Raw genomic sequence first — 12,168 nt, forward strand, 5'->3', positions numbered from 1 at the left:
ATGACAGAAATTATATCAAAATTGAGATTCAAATGGATTTATTTTTGAAAAATGTGATTTTTTTTCTGTATAAGACTTCACTGGTTCGCTCCTCATCCATAGCCCAAGCAATGTGCAAATATTCAAGTGTATCTTTTGCGATATATCATAAATTTTACTCTAAAAACACTTAATTTAAATGAGCTCAATTTATTCAAACTTTTTGACGGTATTGTATATTTGAGTGTATTTTTATTACTTCTAGATTTTTCTAAAGAATTATTTAAGAGAAGAAAAATTCCTGGAAAAATTGAAGTGTGTAGTTGCCTTGAATTCATTATCAATTATCAAGCACTTCACACGTTTAGTTTTATCAATTTATACCTCTTTTTTACCTGTTTCATTTAATTTTGCCTGTGCTTGACAACTACTAAAAGTGTTTACTACAAAAAATCTTATTCATATAATTCGTATTTATACAAAAAAAAAAAAATGAACACTAATGCATTATTTTTTAATCGTACATTGACTATGACGAATTGTTTATACGTGTTTGTTTTCTTTTTTTCATATTCATATCGTATTACATCAATTTTCATGCTCTGTTTATTAGCTCTGTCACACTATGTTTTGAATTTTGGACTTTATCTTTGGCTTCATACAGTCTATATACCATCCCTTTTATGGACCTGAAAGTCATTAGCTTCAAGTTCTTTGTATTCATTTGGAAATCTATTGTCTTTTCATATTTTATTATTCAAATGTTGGGTATTTCGTTTGAAAAGAGGTGAGAAACGATCCGTTAGTAGAATGAGATTCTGGCAGCAGAATATTACAAATAATAATATTTAAGTATGTGTATGTATGTCTTTCTTCTGCTTGAATATTCGCAGCGATAATAGGACACACAATTGTCGTCTGATAAGTAACAAAAAATTCATTCAATAGTTCAGCAGCGATTAAAATGGCAAACAACGAATCGATCAGTAGCATTTTGTCGTTTGAAACGGACACTCAATTCGAGTCGAAAAGTTGGTGTGTAATATATGCAGTGATAATAATTTCGTTGTTGTTGTGCGTTGTTACAAAAAGTTGCAAGCTTTTCATTTTTCCAAATCGCATAAATTGATTCGATACTTCTATTCAATTTTTGAATTAATTTCAAGCAATATTTTTTTTTTGCAATCGTTTTTATTTGAAGTGTAAGTATGTTTCATATGTCATAATTTAATTGGAAATTTACGATCATCGAAACAACACATTTCACGCTTGAGCGTAAGACCACCCAGTTCAAGTGTTTACATGTGCCAAAAATTATTTAATGCCGAATAAGTTTTTGTTGTTGTTGTTAAAAACTGTCTGGAATTTAATTAAACGATTAATGCTCTAAATCCATATCATTGCTAAACCAACATTTCCCTCGCTCCATTAAAATATCATTTTTTTTTATTGTAGTTGCTATTTGTAAACTGGAAAATACACAAACAATTTGTTCATCTTTTTGTTTTATTCTTTTTTCATAAATTGACTCTCTTAAAAGTAGGTTGGCGATTCGATATTTTATTTCACAAAACGGAAATCATGAAACCCATCGAACCAAATAATTTTCACGTCATTGATGAACCGCTCGATGCCATCGATGTAATTCGCCAACAATCAATATCTGGCGATATAAACGATGAACCTTTGTACATTTGTGATATCTCCGACATCATTAATAAGCACAGCATTTGGAAGCAACGCATGCCACGAGTCCTTCCATTTTATGGTATGTCATCCAAAATCTTGAACTTTGTATTTTACACTTCACACTACCCAGCAAACAATTGATAGGGCAAATGCATCCATTATGAAGCACATATTGACGGTCGTTTTCGGGGTTAGATTCGTGTGTAGTTTCAGTCATTTCCATAGGTTTGGCATGGTGGAACATTCAGGTGTGAAAACATGGAAAAAGGGAAAGACAACCATTAGTATCAGTTGAACTGGGTATAAAATACTTTTTTTAAATTAAAAACTTTACTCACCTACGGGCACTCCCCCTCCGTACAATGTTGTACTATTGTACAACTAGACCACAAGACTTTATATAGTCTGTTCATGTCTAGCTAAGCTAACTATAATAGTTAAAATATTTTATTTTATGTAATTTTTTGAATGTATGATTAATTGATGATGTTTGTTAGTTGCCATTGTTGTTTTGGTTCGGCGGTCTTAACAATGAAACTGGCAATGGTACATCAAAGATCCGGCAAAGTCCTATGTAATTTAAAGCAAATTCATTAAATAATGAATATTTTGTTTCCAATTGATTCATACCTTTGAGCATAATGCATTTTGCTGCAACAATATCTCGGTGCCAAGTAACTGTTTGTGGAACAACATCATCATCATCAACATTTAATGGCCAATTTTTGTAGGTAACTTTAACCTTTGACATTAAACGCCCAGTCCGAAGTTTTTCGTTCACAGCCTCACGATTGCCATCGATAATTTGTCGCTTAATAATTGCACGTTTTCTTCTCAAAACATGTCTGTTGACCGTTGACACAATGATATCTGGCAGTCCAGCGACTGAATCTGGCAGGCCATCAATCTTTTTCGCTCTACAATCGTAGCACACTTTAAATCGATCATCTTTTGTGTGCCTTGGAAAGCGTTCCTGACAATTCGCGCATGTTTGTGATGTTCCCCATTCATCTTGCATTTCAACTTCTGAATGTCCAAGTTTCTTAATGCTCACACAAAACTTACGCGATCCCGGACATCTTTTACGCTTTTTTATTCCAAACGGTCGATCGGGTTTCATCGCCCAAGCACCAAATTGAATCAACGACGGCTTTTTGTTTGTCACACGCACGGCGATTTGATCATTTACTCCGGTCGAGCGAATGTGATGGTCTAAATCCAGTCGTGCATATTCACGCGTCGCATAAGCTGCCATTCCTTTTCGTAACATTTTAATGCGATATTCAATGTATGATTTCCATGTTGAATTACGTGGTGATGGTGGACGATATGGGTATGTTTTGAGATGTTCCTTCTCTTCGATATCAAACCATCCAGCCAACTTTTTCGCTTCTTTGTCTCGTTTTTTCTGCTGAGTTTCCCAATGAAAACGCTGGTTTGGTATTATAATGTTTTCCTTCAAAATGCAAAATGATACAAAAAACTATGACTTTCTATTCAAAACCATTTCAAATTACATTTCAAAATATCTTACCTCAACAGCCGGCTCATCAGGTGTTTTTTGAATGTTGCGACGCACTACAGATAACCACGATTTTTCATTCGGATCGATTCCAATGATGTATTTCTTGCCAATGAGTTTTTCCGGCCCCCGATTCGCTTGGGTTGTTTGCTGTGGTCGTTGTTGTCGCTGTGGTCGTTGTTGTCGCTGTGGTCGTTGTTGTCGCTGTGGTTTCTTGTACATTATGGATATTGAAACACTATCGGTCAAAATCTGATGATGGAATGATTTCGATTTGCCCAATTTATTTATTTTACCGACATCGAACAACATATTCCATAGACCTGATCGATCAGTTTGGGTGTAGTACTTTAAATTTCTCTTATTCATCCGGTTGGTCCGCGTATTGAGAAAAGAAGGCACCAAATCAAGCTCGTTTACAATTTTATTATACAAGTCCTTAATGTCCAATCGCACGTTTTTCAAATGGTAGTCGCATAATGGTATAAGAGCAAAACTGCTTATTTTTGGTGGTCGATTGATTGTTGGCTCTTGAAAGTTCGGATTGTTACGAAACATTTCATGAATGGTATGCCATTGTTCGGCATGACTGTGATACACTTCTATTTGCCGTTGCATTTGACCGAACAACCACAGTGATTCAAACCAACGATATTTTGCGAAAAATTTCATACTCACTGTTCCCGACCATCCAATTTCAGTCAAATCTCTCATTAAAATATTGAATTTTTCAACGCGTTGTGGATCCACATTATTACCATTATTACCATTTGTTAAATTCTTAAATCGATATGAAAACTCTTTGGCATTTCTGATGTCGATGTTATCAAATCTTGAGCCATTGTGGAATCGATTGCGATACCAACAACGCATTCGAAAAAAATTCTCAAGTCGTTTTTCACACCATGTGTTGGTATTGGTTTGAATGTTTGTGATATATTGTTTATAAAAATATCTCAAACCATTTCCCAACTTTTCATCATCTGGCCATCGGAACTGTTCTTCACTGTTTCTTTCTACCATGAAACGAAACTCGGGCAATATCCGATATTGACTTCTGATATTGTTAACGTGTTGGTTTAATACCGCTCTGAAACAATCGGCAATGAACAGGCTTGGATGTGGTTTCAAAAAAAAATGCACGATCGTCATTATCAAGTGCTTCATTCAAAATAAAAAGAATAGAAAGTGATGCCAATGCTGCCACTTCTGTCATTTGAACACTGCGCTCGAATAGCATTTTGGTCACAACTTCTCCAACTCTTTCAATCCGTTCATGTTGTTGTCGCAGGATTGTTTGAAGTCCACATTTTATTACAACGTATTTGCTTTCTTCTGGTTGATTATCATCGAGCTCGTCGTCATCCATGTCTTTTTCTGTTCATTCTCAAAAAACTGATCAAATTATTCGAAAATAAAAAATAGACACAAATTTAGATAAAAAATGCAACAAAAAAAGCATAGATTACGAATAAAATGAGATCACAATTTAAATGACAATCACTTATATCACAAATCAAATTAATCACTTCTTACCTCAACGATGTCACTCTGTATTCTGATTCAAATGTTTTCTGATGAAATGTTTTCCAATATTCCGCAGATGAAAATTTTGTTGGAATATTCACCGTCAATTTTATGAATGCTTTCTTATTTTGAAATAACAACAGAGACAATCTCAAAACCAACAGTGAATTTATCCGTTTAACATCGAACAAACAAAATCATTGGAACAAATGTTAGCCAAAAATGACGACAAACAAATTGTTTCATACTCTAATATAAACACTCACACATAATTCTCAAGAATTCCTTTTACAAGCAAAGCACAATTTGTTACAAACAAAAAAATGAGAACACACTCATATCACAATTCAAATGAATAACTTCTTATACTATATAACGCTGTGTCCTGATTAAAACGATGAAAATGTTTTTTTTTATTTTGAAATGAAAACAAAGACTGTCACAAAACGGACTGTGAATCTTTCCATTTGACATCGAGTGACTTCTACAGTTACGTTCCAAACACACCAAACCGTTGCTAAAATGACGATAAACAAAAAATGAATCTCATGTACAAGAATTCCATTTATTAATCACTGAATTTTGTTTTTTTTTTTCAACACAATGGCAACTTAACCATAATTACTTACCTTATTCTTAACAATAACTTCAAAATATTTTGATGCGAAAAAATCCCTATTTAGTTCGGTGCCGGAATTATAATTTCATACATTGTTCAAAGAAATTAATTGATACGATGCAATGTTTACGAAGCACATTTTGAGTGTAATCAGAAAAATCGGCTTCGATATGATACACACCAATACACACAGCTACCAACTGTCAAATGTCGTACACATTCAAACATGTTTCTGAAACTAAAATCAAATCAAACAAATCTAAAAAAAAGGTACATTTATAAATGTATTTCACTGTCACTTGAAATTCCTACGCAATGTTTTTTTTTATTCATGCACAATCGAAACACACACAGAGAGAAGAGAGTAAGATTTGTATTTTCATCCTCTTTTTTTTCCGGTTTGTTTTTCAAATTTCATTTGCTTAAAATCAATCGTATGAATACGATATTATGAACTCAACGAGTTTATGTTATTTACATTTGTTTACATTGTATTGCCGCTACAGTTTCTTAGAATATAATAACAAAAAGAGAAACAATCGAAACACACAGAAGATGTTGTTGTGTATCGCAACACGAAAAAGCCGAAAAAGTGGTTCACATTATGCCTATATTCTACCTTCCATTTGACACGAAAATTGCCACAAAAATGGGTTAAAGCGTTACATTTTTTAACGTTAAAATGTCCTAAAAACGTTACATATTTGTTCGTTGGGTATCGAATTTATTTTAACCATGAGAAAATATTTGCAATTTGATTCAAACACACAAAATTTTACGCACTACAAATGAAAGAAACAAAAACAAAAAACAGATCACATGCTTCATTAATTATATGAATCATACATTCAACTGATATCATTGAGTGTCAGTGTGATCAATGACTCGATGATTGGCGCGATAAAGTTTCGAAAACGTTGATGGAAAAAAATTGTTGTAAATAAAAATCGTACGTTTTCTCAAAGCGGTTAAAACCAATTGACGATGATGATGAAATCTATTTCAAATGATTAATCAATAACTGTTTGCATTGTAAATTAAATGCGCATATCTTTTTTTTTTAAATAAATAATTTCCATGCAGCTGTGAAATGCAATGATAGCCCTATCGTGATCCAGACTTTGGCTAGCTTGGGAACCGGTTTTGATTGTGCATCGAAGGGAGAAATTGCAAAAGTCATGAGTTTTGGAGTGGCACCACAATCGATTATCTATGCCAATCCAACCAAACCGAAATCGCATCTCGAATATGCGGCTGAAATGAATGTCAGCGTTATGACAGTTGATAGTGATTTTGAACTACACAAAATCAAAGCACACTATCCACATGCAAAGTAAGTGGCATTTTTTTTATGTTAGCTTCATGGGTGATTTAGCAATTGACTCATAATTCATTGGCAGTTTGGTTCTACGGATTCGTTGTGATGCTAAGGTTGCTCAATGTCCACTTGGTGAAAAATACGGCTGCAATCCGGATACTGACGGGAAAGATCTCATTGAATTGGCTAAATCGTTGGGATTAAATGTAAGTGGCATTTGTGTTTTTTTTTTATTTCTTTGATAGTAAATTCTTAGTAATCAATTTAACAAATGGATTTTTTCTTCGTAATTTTTTGTTGTTTTCAAACTTAATATGTTTAATGAGAAATTACTTTGAATAATCTATAAATAAGTTGGCCTCTCGTTTAAATTTTTGAGTTGTTCTTGTTGCTATTTGAATTTGAATACAATACGCCAGAAGTCATTAAATCAATCAGTATATTAATGTAATCAAAAGAGTCTTGAGAAAAACTTCGTCGAAGATATGTAGAGTTTCAAGTTTTTTTCGCTTTGTTTTAGAAGAATGTGATTTTATAATAATTTACTCTTTTTTAATAATAAATATTTGTTTTTTCAATTTTATTTTCATTGCAGATGATTGGAATAAGCTTCCATGTTGGTAAGAAAAATCGGCCTATTTACCTTCTTGTGAAATAGTTGATAATCATGTCGTTTTATTATTTTCTTCTCAAGGATCTGGTTGTATGGACCCATCTGCGTATGCAAAGGCAATTCAAGCATCCCGCAAATTATTCGACTTTGCGAAAATTATTGGCTATAATTTCACATTGTTGGATATAGGCGGAGGCTTTCCAGGTGATAGGGACACTGACATCAAAGAGGTACGAGCCACCCGTAAATTTCCTTATTTCTTCGCTCTTTGCTTACAGAGTCCTAAAAATGATATTAATCCAAAAACGGATTTCCTTCTTTCAGATTGCATCGATTGTCAATCACAATGTTGATTTACTTTTCCCATCACCAGATGTAACCATTATCGCTGAACCAGGTCGATTTTATGTATCGTCTGCTTATACACTTGCTTGTCAGGTTCACTCGAAGCGTGTGGTTCGTCAAAACGGCAAATTCGACTCTGTGATGTATTACATCAATGACGGTGTATATGGATCATTTAATTGCAATTTGTACGATCATAAAATTGTGCATCCAACTACTTTGAAATCTGCCGACGAGGAGTTGTTTAAAAGTTCAATTTGGGGTCCAACATGCGATGCTCTTGATCAGGTAATGAAATCTCAATCGATTCCAATAGCTATGATTGGCTGCATTCCACATTCTTTATGTTCGTCATAATATTGAAAATTGAAATGGAGAGAGAGGAGTGAAATGAGCCGTTAACAAAACAAACCCATAAAAGTATTTTTTTTTTCCTTGACACGATTCATAATATGTTTTCGTTTTAACATAAATACATTACGGAGAGAAAGAGTGATGATGATTAGTAATATCGCATGCGCGCAAACAGTATGAATCCCATCGCAACGAACTATTCTGAGAATAACATTCCAGCAACATTAGCACAATATTAGATTTGTTGTTGTTATTCTCTCATTCCCACTTTTTTTCTCATCTAAATATTGATTTACGTTCGAAAGTATGCGGGTCACTTATATGTTTTTACCAACATCACACGATATGAAAATAGGATAGTTTTTTTTCACGAGCTCGCTATTCGCTCCTTTTCACTCTTCGTTTATATTTGCTCTGCCGTAAATTGATTTGGTGATCAAAAAGACTTTTAAAAAGGAAACAAAACGAAGTATTTACCCAATGGAATTTTCAATTGCTTGACCTAACATGAATTACTTTGAAAATTAGTTTCAGATGATTGCAATCAGTATTGCTTTGGTTAGAAACACCAGTTTTTTTCTTCTCTGAATACTTTTCCTATATTTTTTCTCTGCATTCATGTGTTGCATTCATTTTTCGTCTCTGTCGAGCTCCTTGAATGCTGCAAAGCAGAGAAAAAGAAACAACCGAGAAGAAAAAAATACAAACGATGAAGAATAGTCAGAGATGCGCGAAAAATGTTTATAAACAAAGAGCTGGGATTGTGTTGAAAAACGGAGGTTTATTAATAGAGAGATGCAACTGGCATGGTGTTGGCTGTTTTGTGTTTGGTGCGTGTTTTCGTTTGTTACGATTCTCCGATGCCGTCGATCTTCGGATATTTCATTTTTTTTTGCTCTGAGAGAAACTCATAGTTTTCCGGTGTGCACACAATGTGCGCGCTTGTATTTCCACACACCCAGACGCAAGCACACGCGCGCCTTTTTTTAAATATACGTAATATAAATATGCGAGAGCTAATAAAGTAAATCATTTTATTGTTGATTTAGAATTACTTACAATTTGAACCGGTAAAGCTTGAAAATTCTCATTTGCTATCTCAGGATATAAACAAATCTTGAACTGCAACAGCTCGCTCCCCTCTCATTTGATGAGTTTATTATACATCATCAACATATACATATAAAAAAAGCACACATGAAATAAGAGATGAACAAGATGAACACAGTATATATGTATATAAATATATGAAGCACGAGAAGAAAAAAAACACGTCCAAATATGAGCCCCAATAAATGAACGTTTGGTTTACATTTTTCTCAATCGTTTCGGTAGCTCAATCGCAGAGTCGGATCTTCTTGCGTAAACACGAAATCAATCGATATTTTTAGATTGTTTTAAACGCTATTTTGCTTCATCATTTTTCTTTTCTTCTTCTTATTTTTTATATGCTATTACTGCTGCTCAAATATTTTATGTATCACATAGAATTTTTTTTAGAAAATATCCGCTCGCTAATTCACAACCGCTTCATTCAGTTTTATTCTTATTCTTTCAATTTTTTTTCTTTATATTTCGTGTACAGGTTTGTGAAAATGTTTCATTGCCGCGATTAAACATCGATGATTTCATCATATTCGAAGATATGGGCGCATACACCATTCCAATTGCCAGCCCCTTCAATGGATTTCCACTACCCAGAATCGAGTACTATGTGCAACGCAAGCATTTGTATGTAACACACACACATATCTATACCTATCTCTTATAAACAAAAAATCAGAAGAAAAAAAAACAATTAAGATGTAAAACAAAAGATTAATTTCAAGTGGTATTAACAATTCGTTATTTGATGTTTTTTAGGGAAGACATTAATGCAACAACTGCTAGCCATGAATACATCTTATTGCGCGGCAATTAGTGAACGAAAAACAAACCCAAATACGAAACATCAATGCATTATGGTAAGAAATGGACAATCCCTTAAAATGTTGGGCGAAAATTCTATTGATAGTCCCGTTTCATTTTATTTTTCTTCTCAAGGTAAGGGGAAGAAGTAAACATGGAAAACAATTGAGAGAAAAAAACAACAACAACATAAGCACATTACCTTTTAAAGCACTTGTAATCATTCACAAGCACGTTTTGGCAACCGAGTAAATTCAAGTAGAACAAAAATAATATGTATACGTATTTGAAAACAACACATGTTTGATGGTAATGAAAATCCACTTATTCATGGAATTTGGGCCAGATGGAATTTGGTCCCGAACCGAATTGCAAATTTGAAATGATTATCATTAAGTTTTCATTTCGGTACCGTTTCCCAAATATTTTATTGACATCCAAATTTTGAACATATAAATTGAAAAAAAAAAAAAATACGAACAAAATGTAGCGTGTACTAGTTGAAATGTTTGTCCATGAAGAGTATGACTGTTTAACAAAATGCAATTAATGATCAATAAAACACAAAAGAAAAAAAATAAATGCTATTGCTATTATTTCTCTCTCTCTCAAGTTAATTTCGCCAAAATTGATATTTTTTGCATTCCAATAAATATGCCAATGATTTTCATGGACCCAAGATGTTGACGTCGTCGATTGTTGATCGATATTTAAAAAATAGATCCTCGATGATTGCATGAATTCTACGATGAGCCTTTTTCAGTTTGCTGTCGATACTCTCAATTACAGCCGGCAGTAAGCAGAAAAAGACAAATCAATAGATCATAGATCAGATTTAGATCAACAACTCGCATTTCATAGCGTGTGCGCGTGTGTATTCTTTCTTTTTTTTCAAGCCCAATGTTTCGCCTGATTTGTGATCGTGACTTTTATCGTTTACAAGGCAGCCAACGAACGTAGACCGAACGAATCAAAAACACACATAAAAAACAACATCGTTATAATAGCCCTGATGTGATATTGTTTCTCTATTTCATACGTTTGTAAATCGCCTTTTTTGTGTGGATGTTTATTCAAAAAAAAAAACTCTTTTTTAATGGTACAATTCGAAATTGAGCACAAGCTGAGCCAAATTAGTTGGCAATTGTCCAAGTGACTGTCAACATATTTCAGTGGTATATGTAAAGCGAATTAATTTTGGAATTTCCATTGCGCGCTCACTGCCTCGCCTTAATTTTTAACCAGAAGTGAACGTTAACAGAATATCACTTACACACATGCTGAAACAAAAAAAAATTGTTTTTTTTTGGACATGTCATGAAATTCGAGCAAATGAGCGTAGCAAAAGAAAGCCAGTACGATGAAACCACACGAAATTCTAAATAAGAAAAAATACGTACAATAACAACAAACGATTGTTTAGCCAGATTCTGACTTTTGAACAAAGTTTCTGTTTTTTTTTGTTCGTTTCAACATCTTTATCTGTTATAAAATTCTATTTTGGTTTATGTGTCACATTTTGATTATTTATAGCGTCTATGTATATCATATGTATTCAAATATATTCGGAAACATTAGTATTATTGGTCATATGTTGTGAGCTATTTTGCGTGCATACAACACCAAAAATTAAAATAAAAATGTTAAAAGAAACACCCGTAGTCATGAAAATGAAATTCTCATAGCACACATTCTACTATTCGATCTCTCAATTTGCTACGACGAAATATAAGAAACAACAAATATATCAAGAGACTGCTTTAGCCAAGCAAATTATTCATTTATCAAGATCAGACTTTGAAGTAAACGTTTCCGTTTAAAATTAATCAAATTGTAAAATTTAGTAATGTTAGACATTTTTTTTAGTTTTATTTTCATTTTAATCAAAATGTACACTTCCCTTTTTTGTCCGTGTTCCCTTTTAAATTGTTGATTTGATTTTTTTTTTGTTCTTTAAATTTTTAATTTTGATAAAAAAATGATGAAACTTTGCCATGCAAACGATCGCACGATTCACAATTTATTCTGTCCGTTAAACAATGGATGTTTTTTACAAGATGAAAAAACTGCAATTTTAACATTTCGATCGATTGAGAATGAAATGAAACCGAAATTGAAAATTTATACTTTTGAATGAGTTCACAACGAAGACTCAACTGACTTTTCTGATACACGGAACGAAAATGTGAATCGAAATCGAATTTCCATGGCTCATTGAGAAAAATGAAAAACCCGTACAGACTAATGCGGGTGGAGTGTGTGCGTGTGTGTAAATAGATTGATGTGCGCGCAGG

The 12,168-nt window shown here is 33.3% G+C and overlaps 2 protein-coding genes across 5 annotated transcripts; one reads left to right on the plus strand and one right to left on the minus strand.

Annotated features, from left to right (window-relative positions):
• Positions 1 to 953: 953 nt before the first annotated feature.
• On the plus strand, positions 954 to 10,391 carry LOC116352189 (ornithine decarboxylase 1-like). Of its 4 annotated transcripts, none has more exons than XM_031784584.1 (10): positions 954 to 1,014; positions 1,523 to 1,747; positions 6,420 to 6,669; positions 6,737 to 6,860; positions 7,250 to 7,274; positions 7,349 to 7,497; positions 7,592 to 7,900; positions 9,552 to 9,697; positions 9,830 to 9,930; positions 10,010 to 10,391. In XM_031784584.1, exons 2-9 carry the CDS (start codon positions 1,561 to 1,563, stop codon positions 9,885 to 9,887), a joined length of 1,248 nt encoding a protein of 415 aa, XP_031640444.1. In that variant the 5' UTR covers positions 954 to 1,014; positions 1,523 to 1,560; the 3' UTR covers positions 9,888 to 9,930; positions 10,010 to 10,391. The 4 variants fall into 4 exon arrangements, with proteins under 4 accessions (XP_031640444.1, XP_031640442.1, XP_031640443.1 ...); XM_031784582.1 differs by having other exon boundaries at positions 980 to 1,181; positions 1,520 to 1,747; XM_031784583.1 differs by having other exon boundaries at positions 980 to 1,181.
• Positions 1,773 to 4,297, minus strand: LOC116352188. The gene is made up of 3 exons (XM_031784581.1): positions 3,203 to 4,297; positions 2,299 to 3,124; positions 1,773 to 2,238 (listed from the first exon to the last, which is right to left on the minus strand). Exons 1-3 carry the CDS (start codon positions 4,211 to 4,213, stop codon positions 2,162 to 2,164), a joined length of 1,914 nt encoding a protein of 637 aa, XP_031640441.1. The 5' UTR covers positions 4,214 to 4,297; the 3' UTR covers positions 1,773 to 2,161.
• Positions 10,392 to 12,168: the final 1,777 nt, after the last annotated feature.

This window comes from Contarinia nasturtii, unplaced genomic scaffold (genome assembly GCF_009176525.2).
Source record: "Contarinia nasturtii isolate CC-2019 unplaced genomic scaffold, AAFC_CNas_1.1 Cnas_scaffold_187, whole genome shotgun sequence".
Lineage (NCBI taxonomy): Eukaryota > Metazoa > Arthropoda > Insecta > Diptera > Cecidomyiidae > Contarinia > Contarinia nasturtii.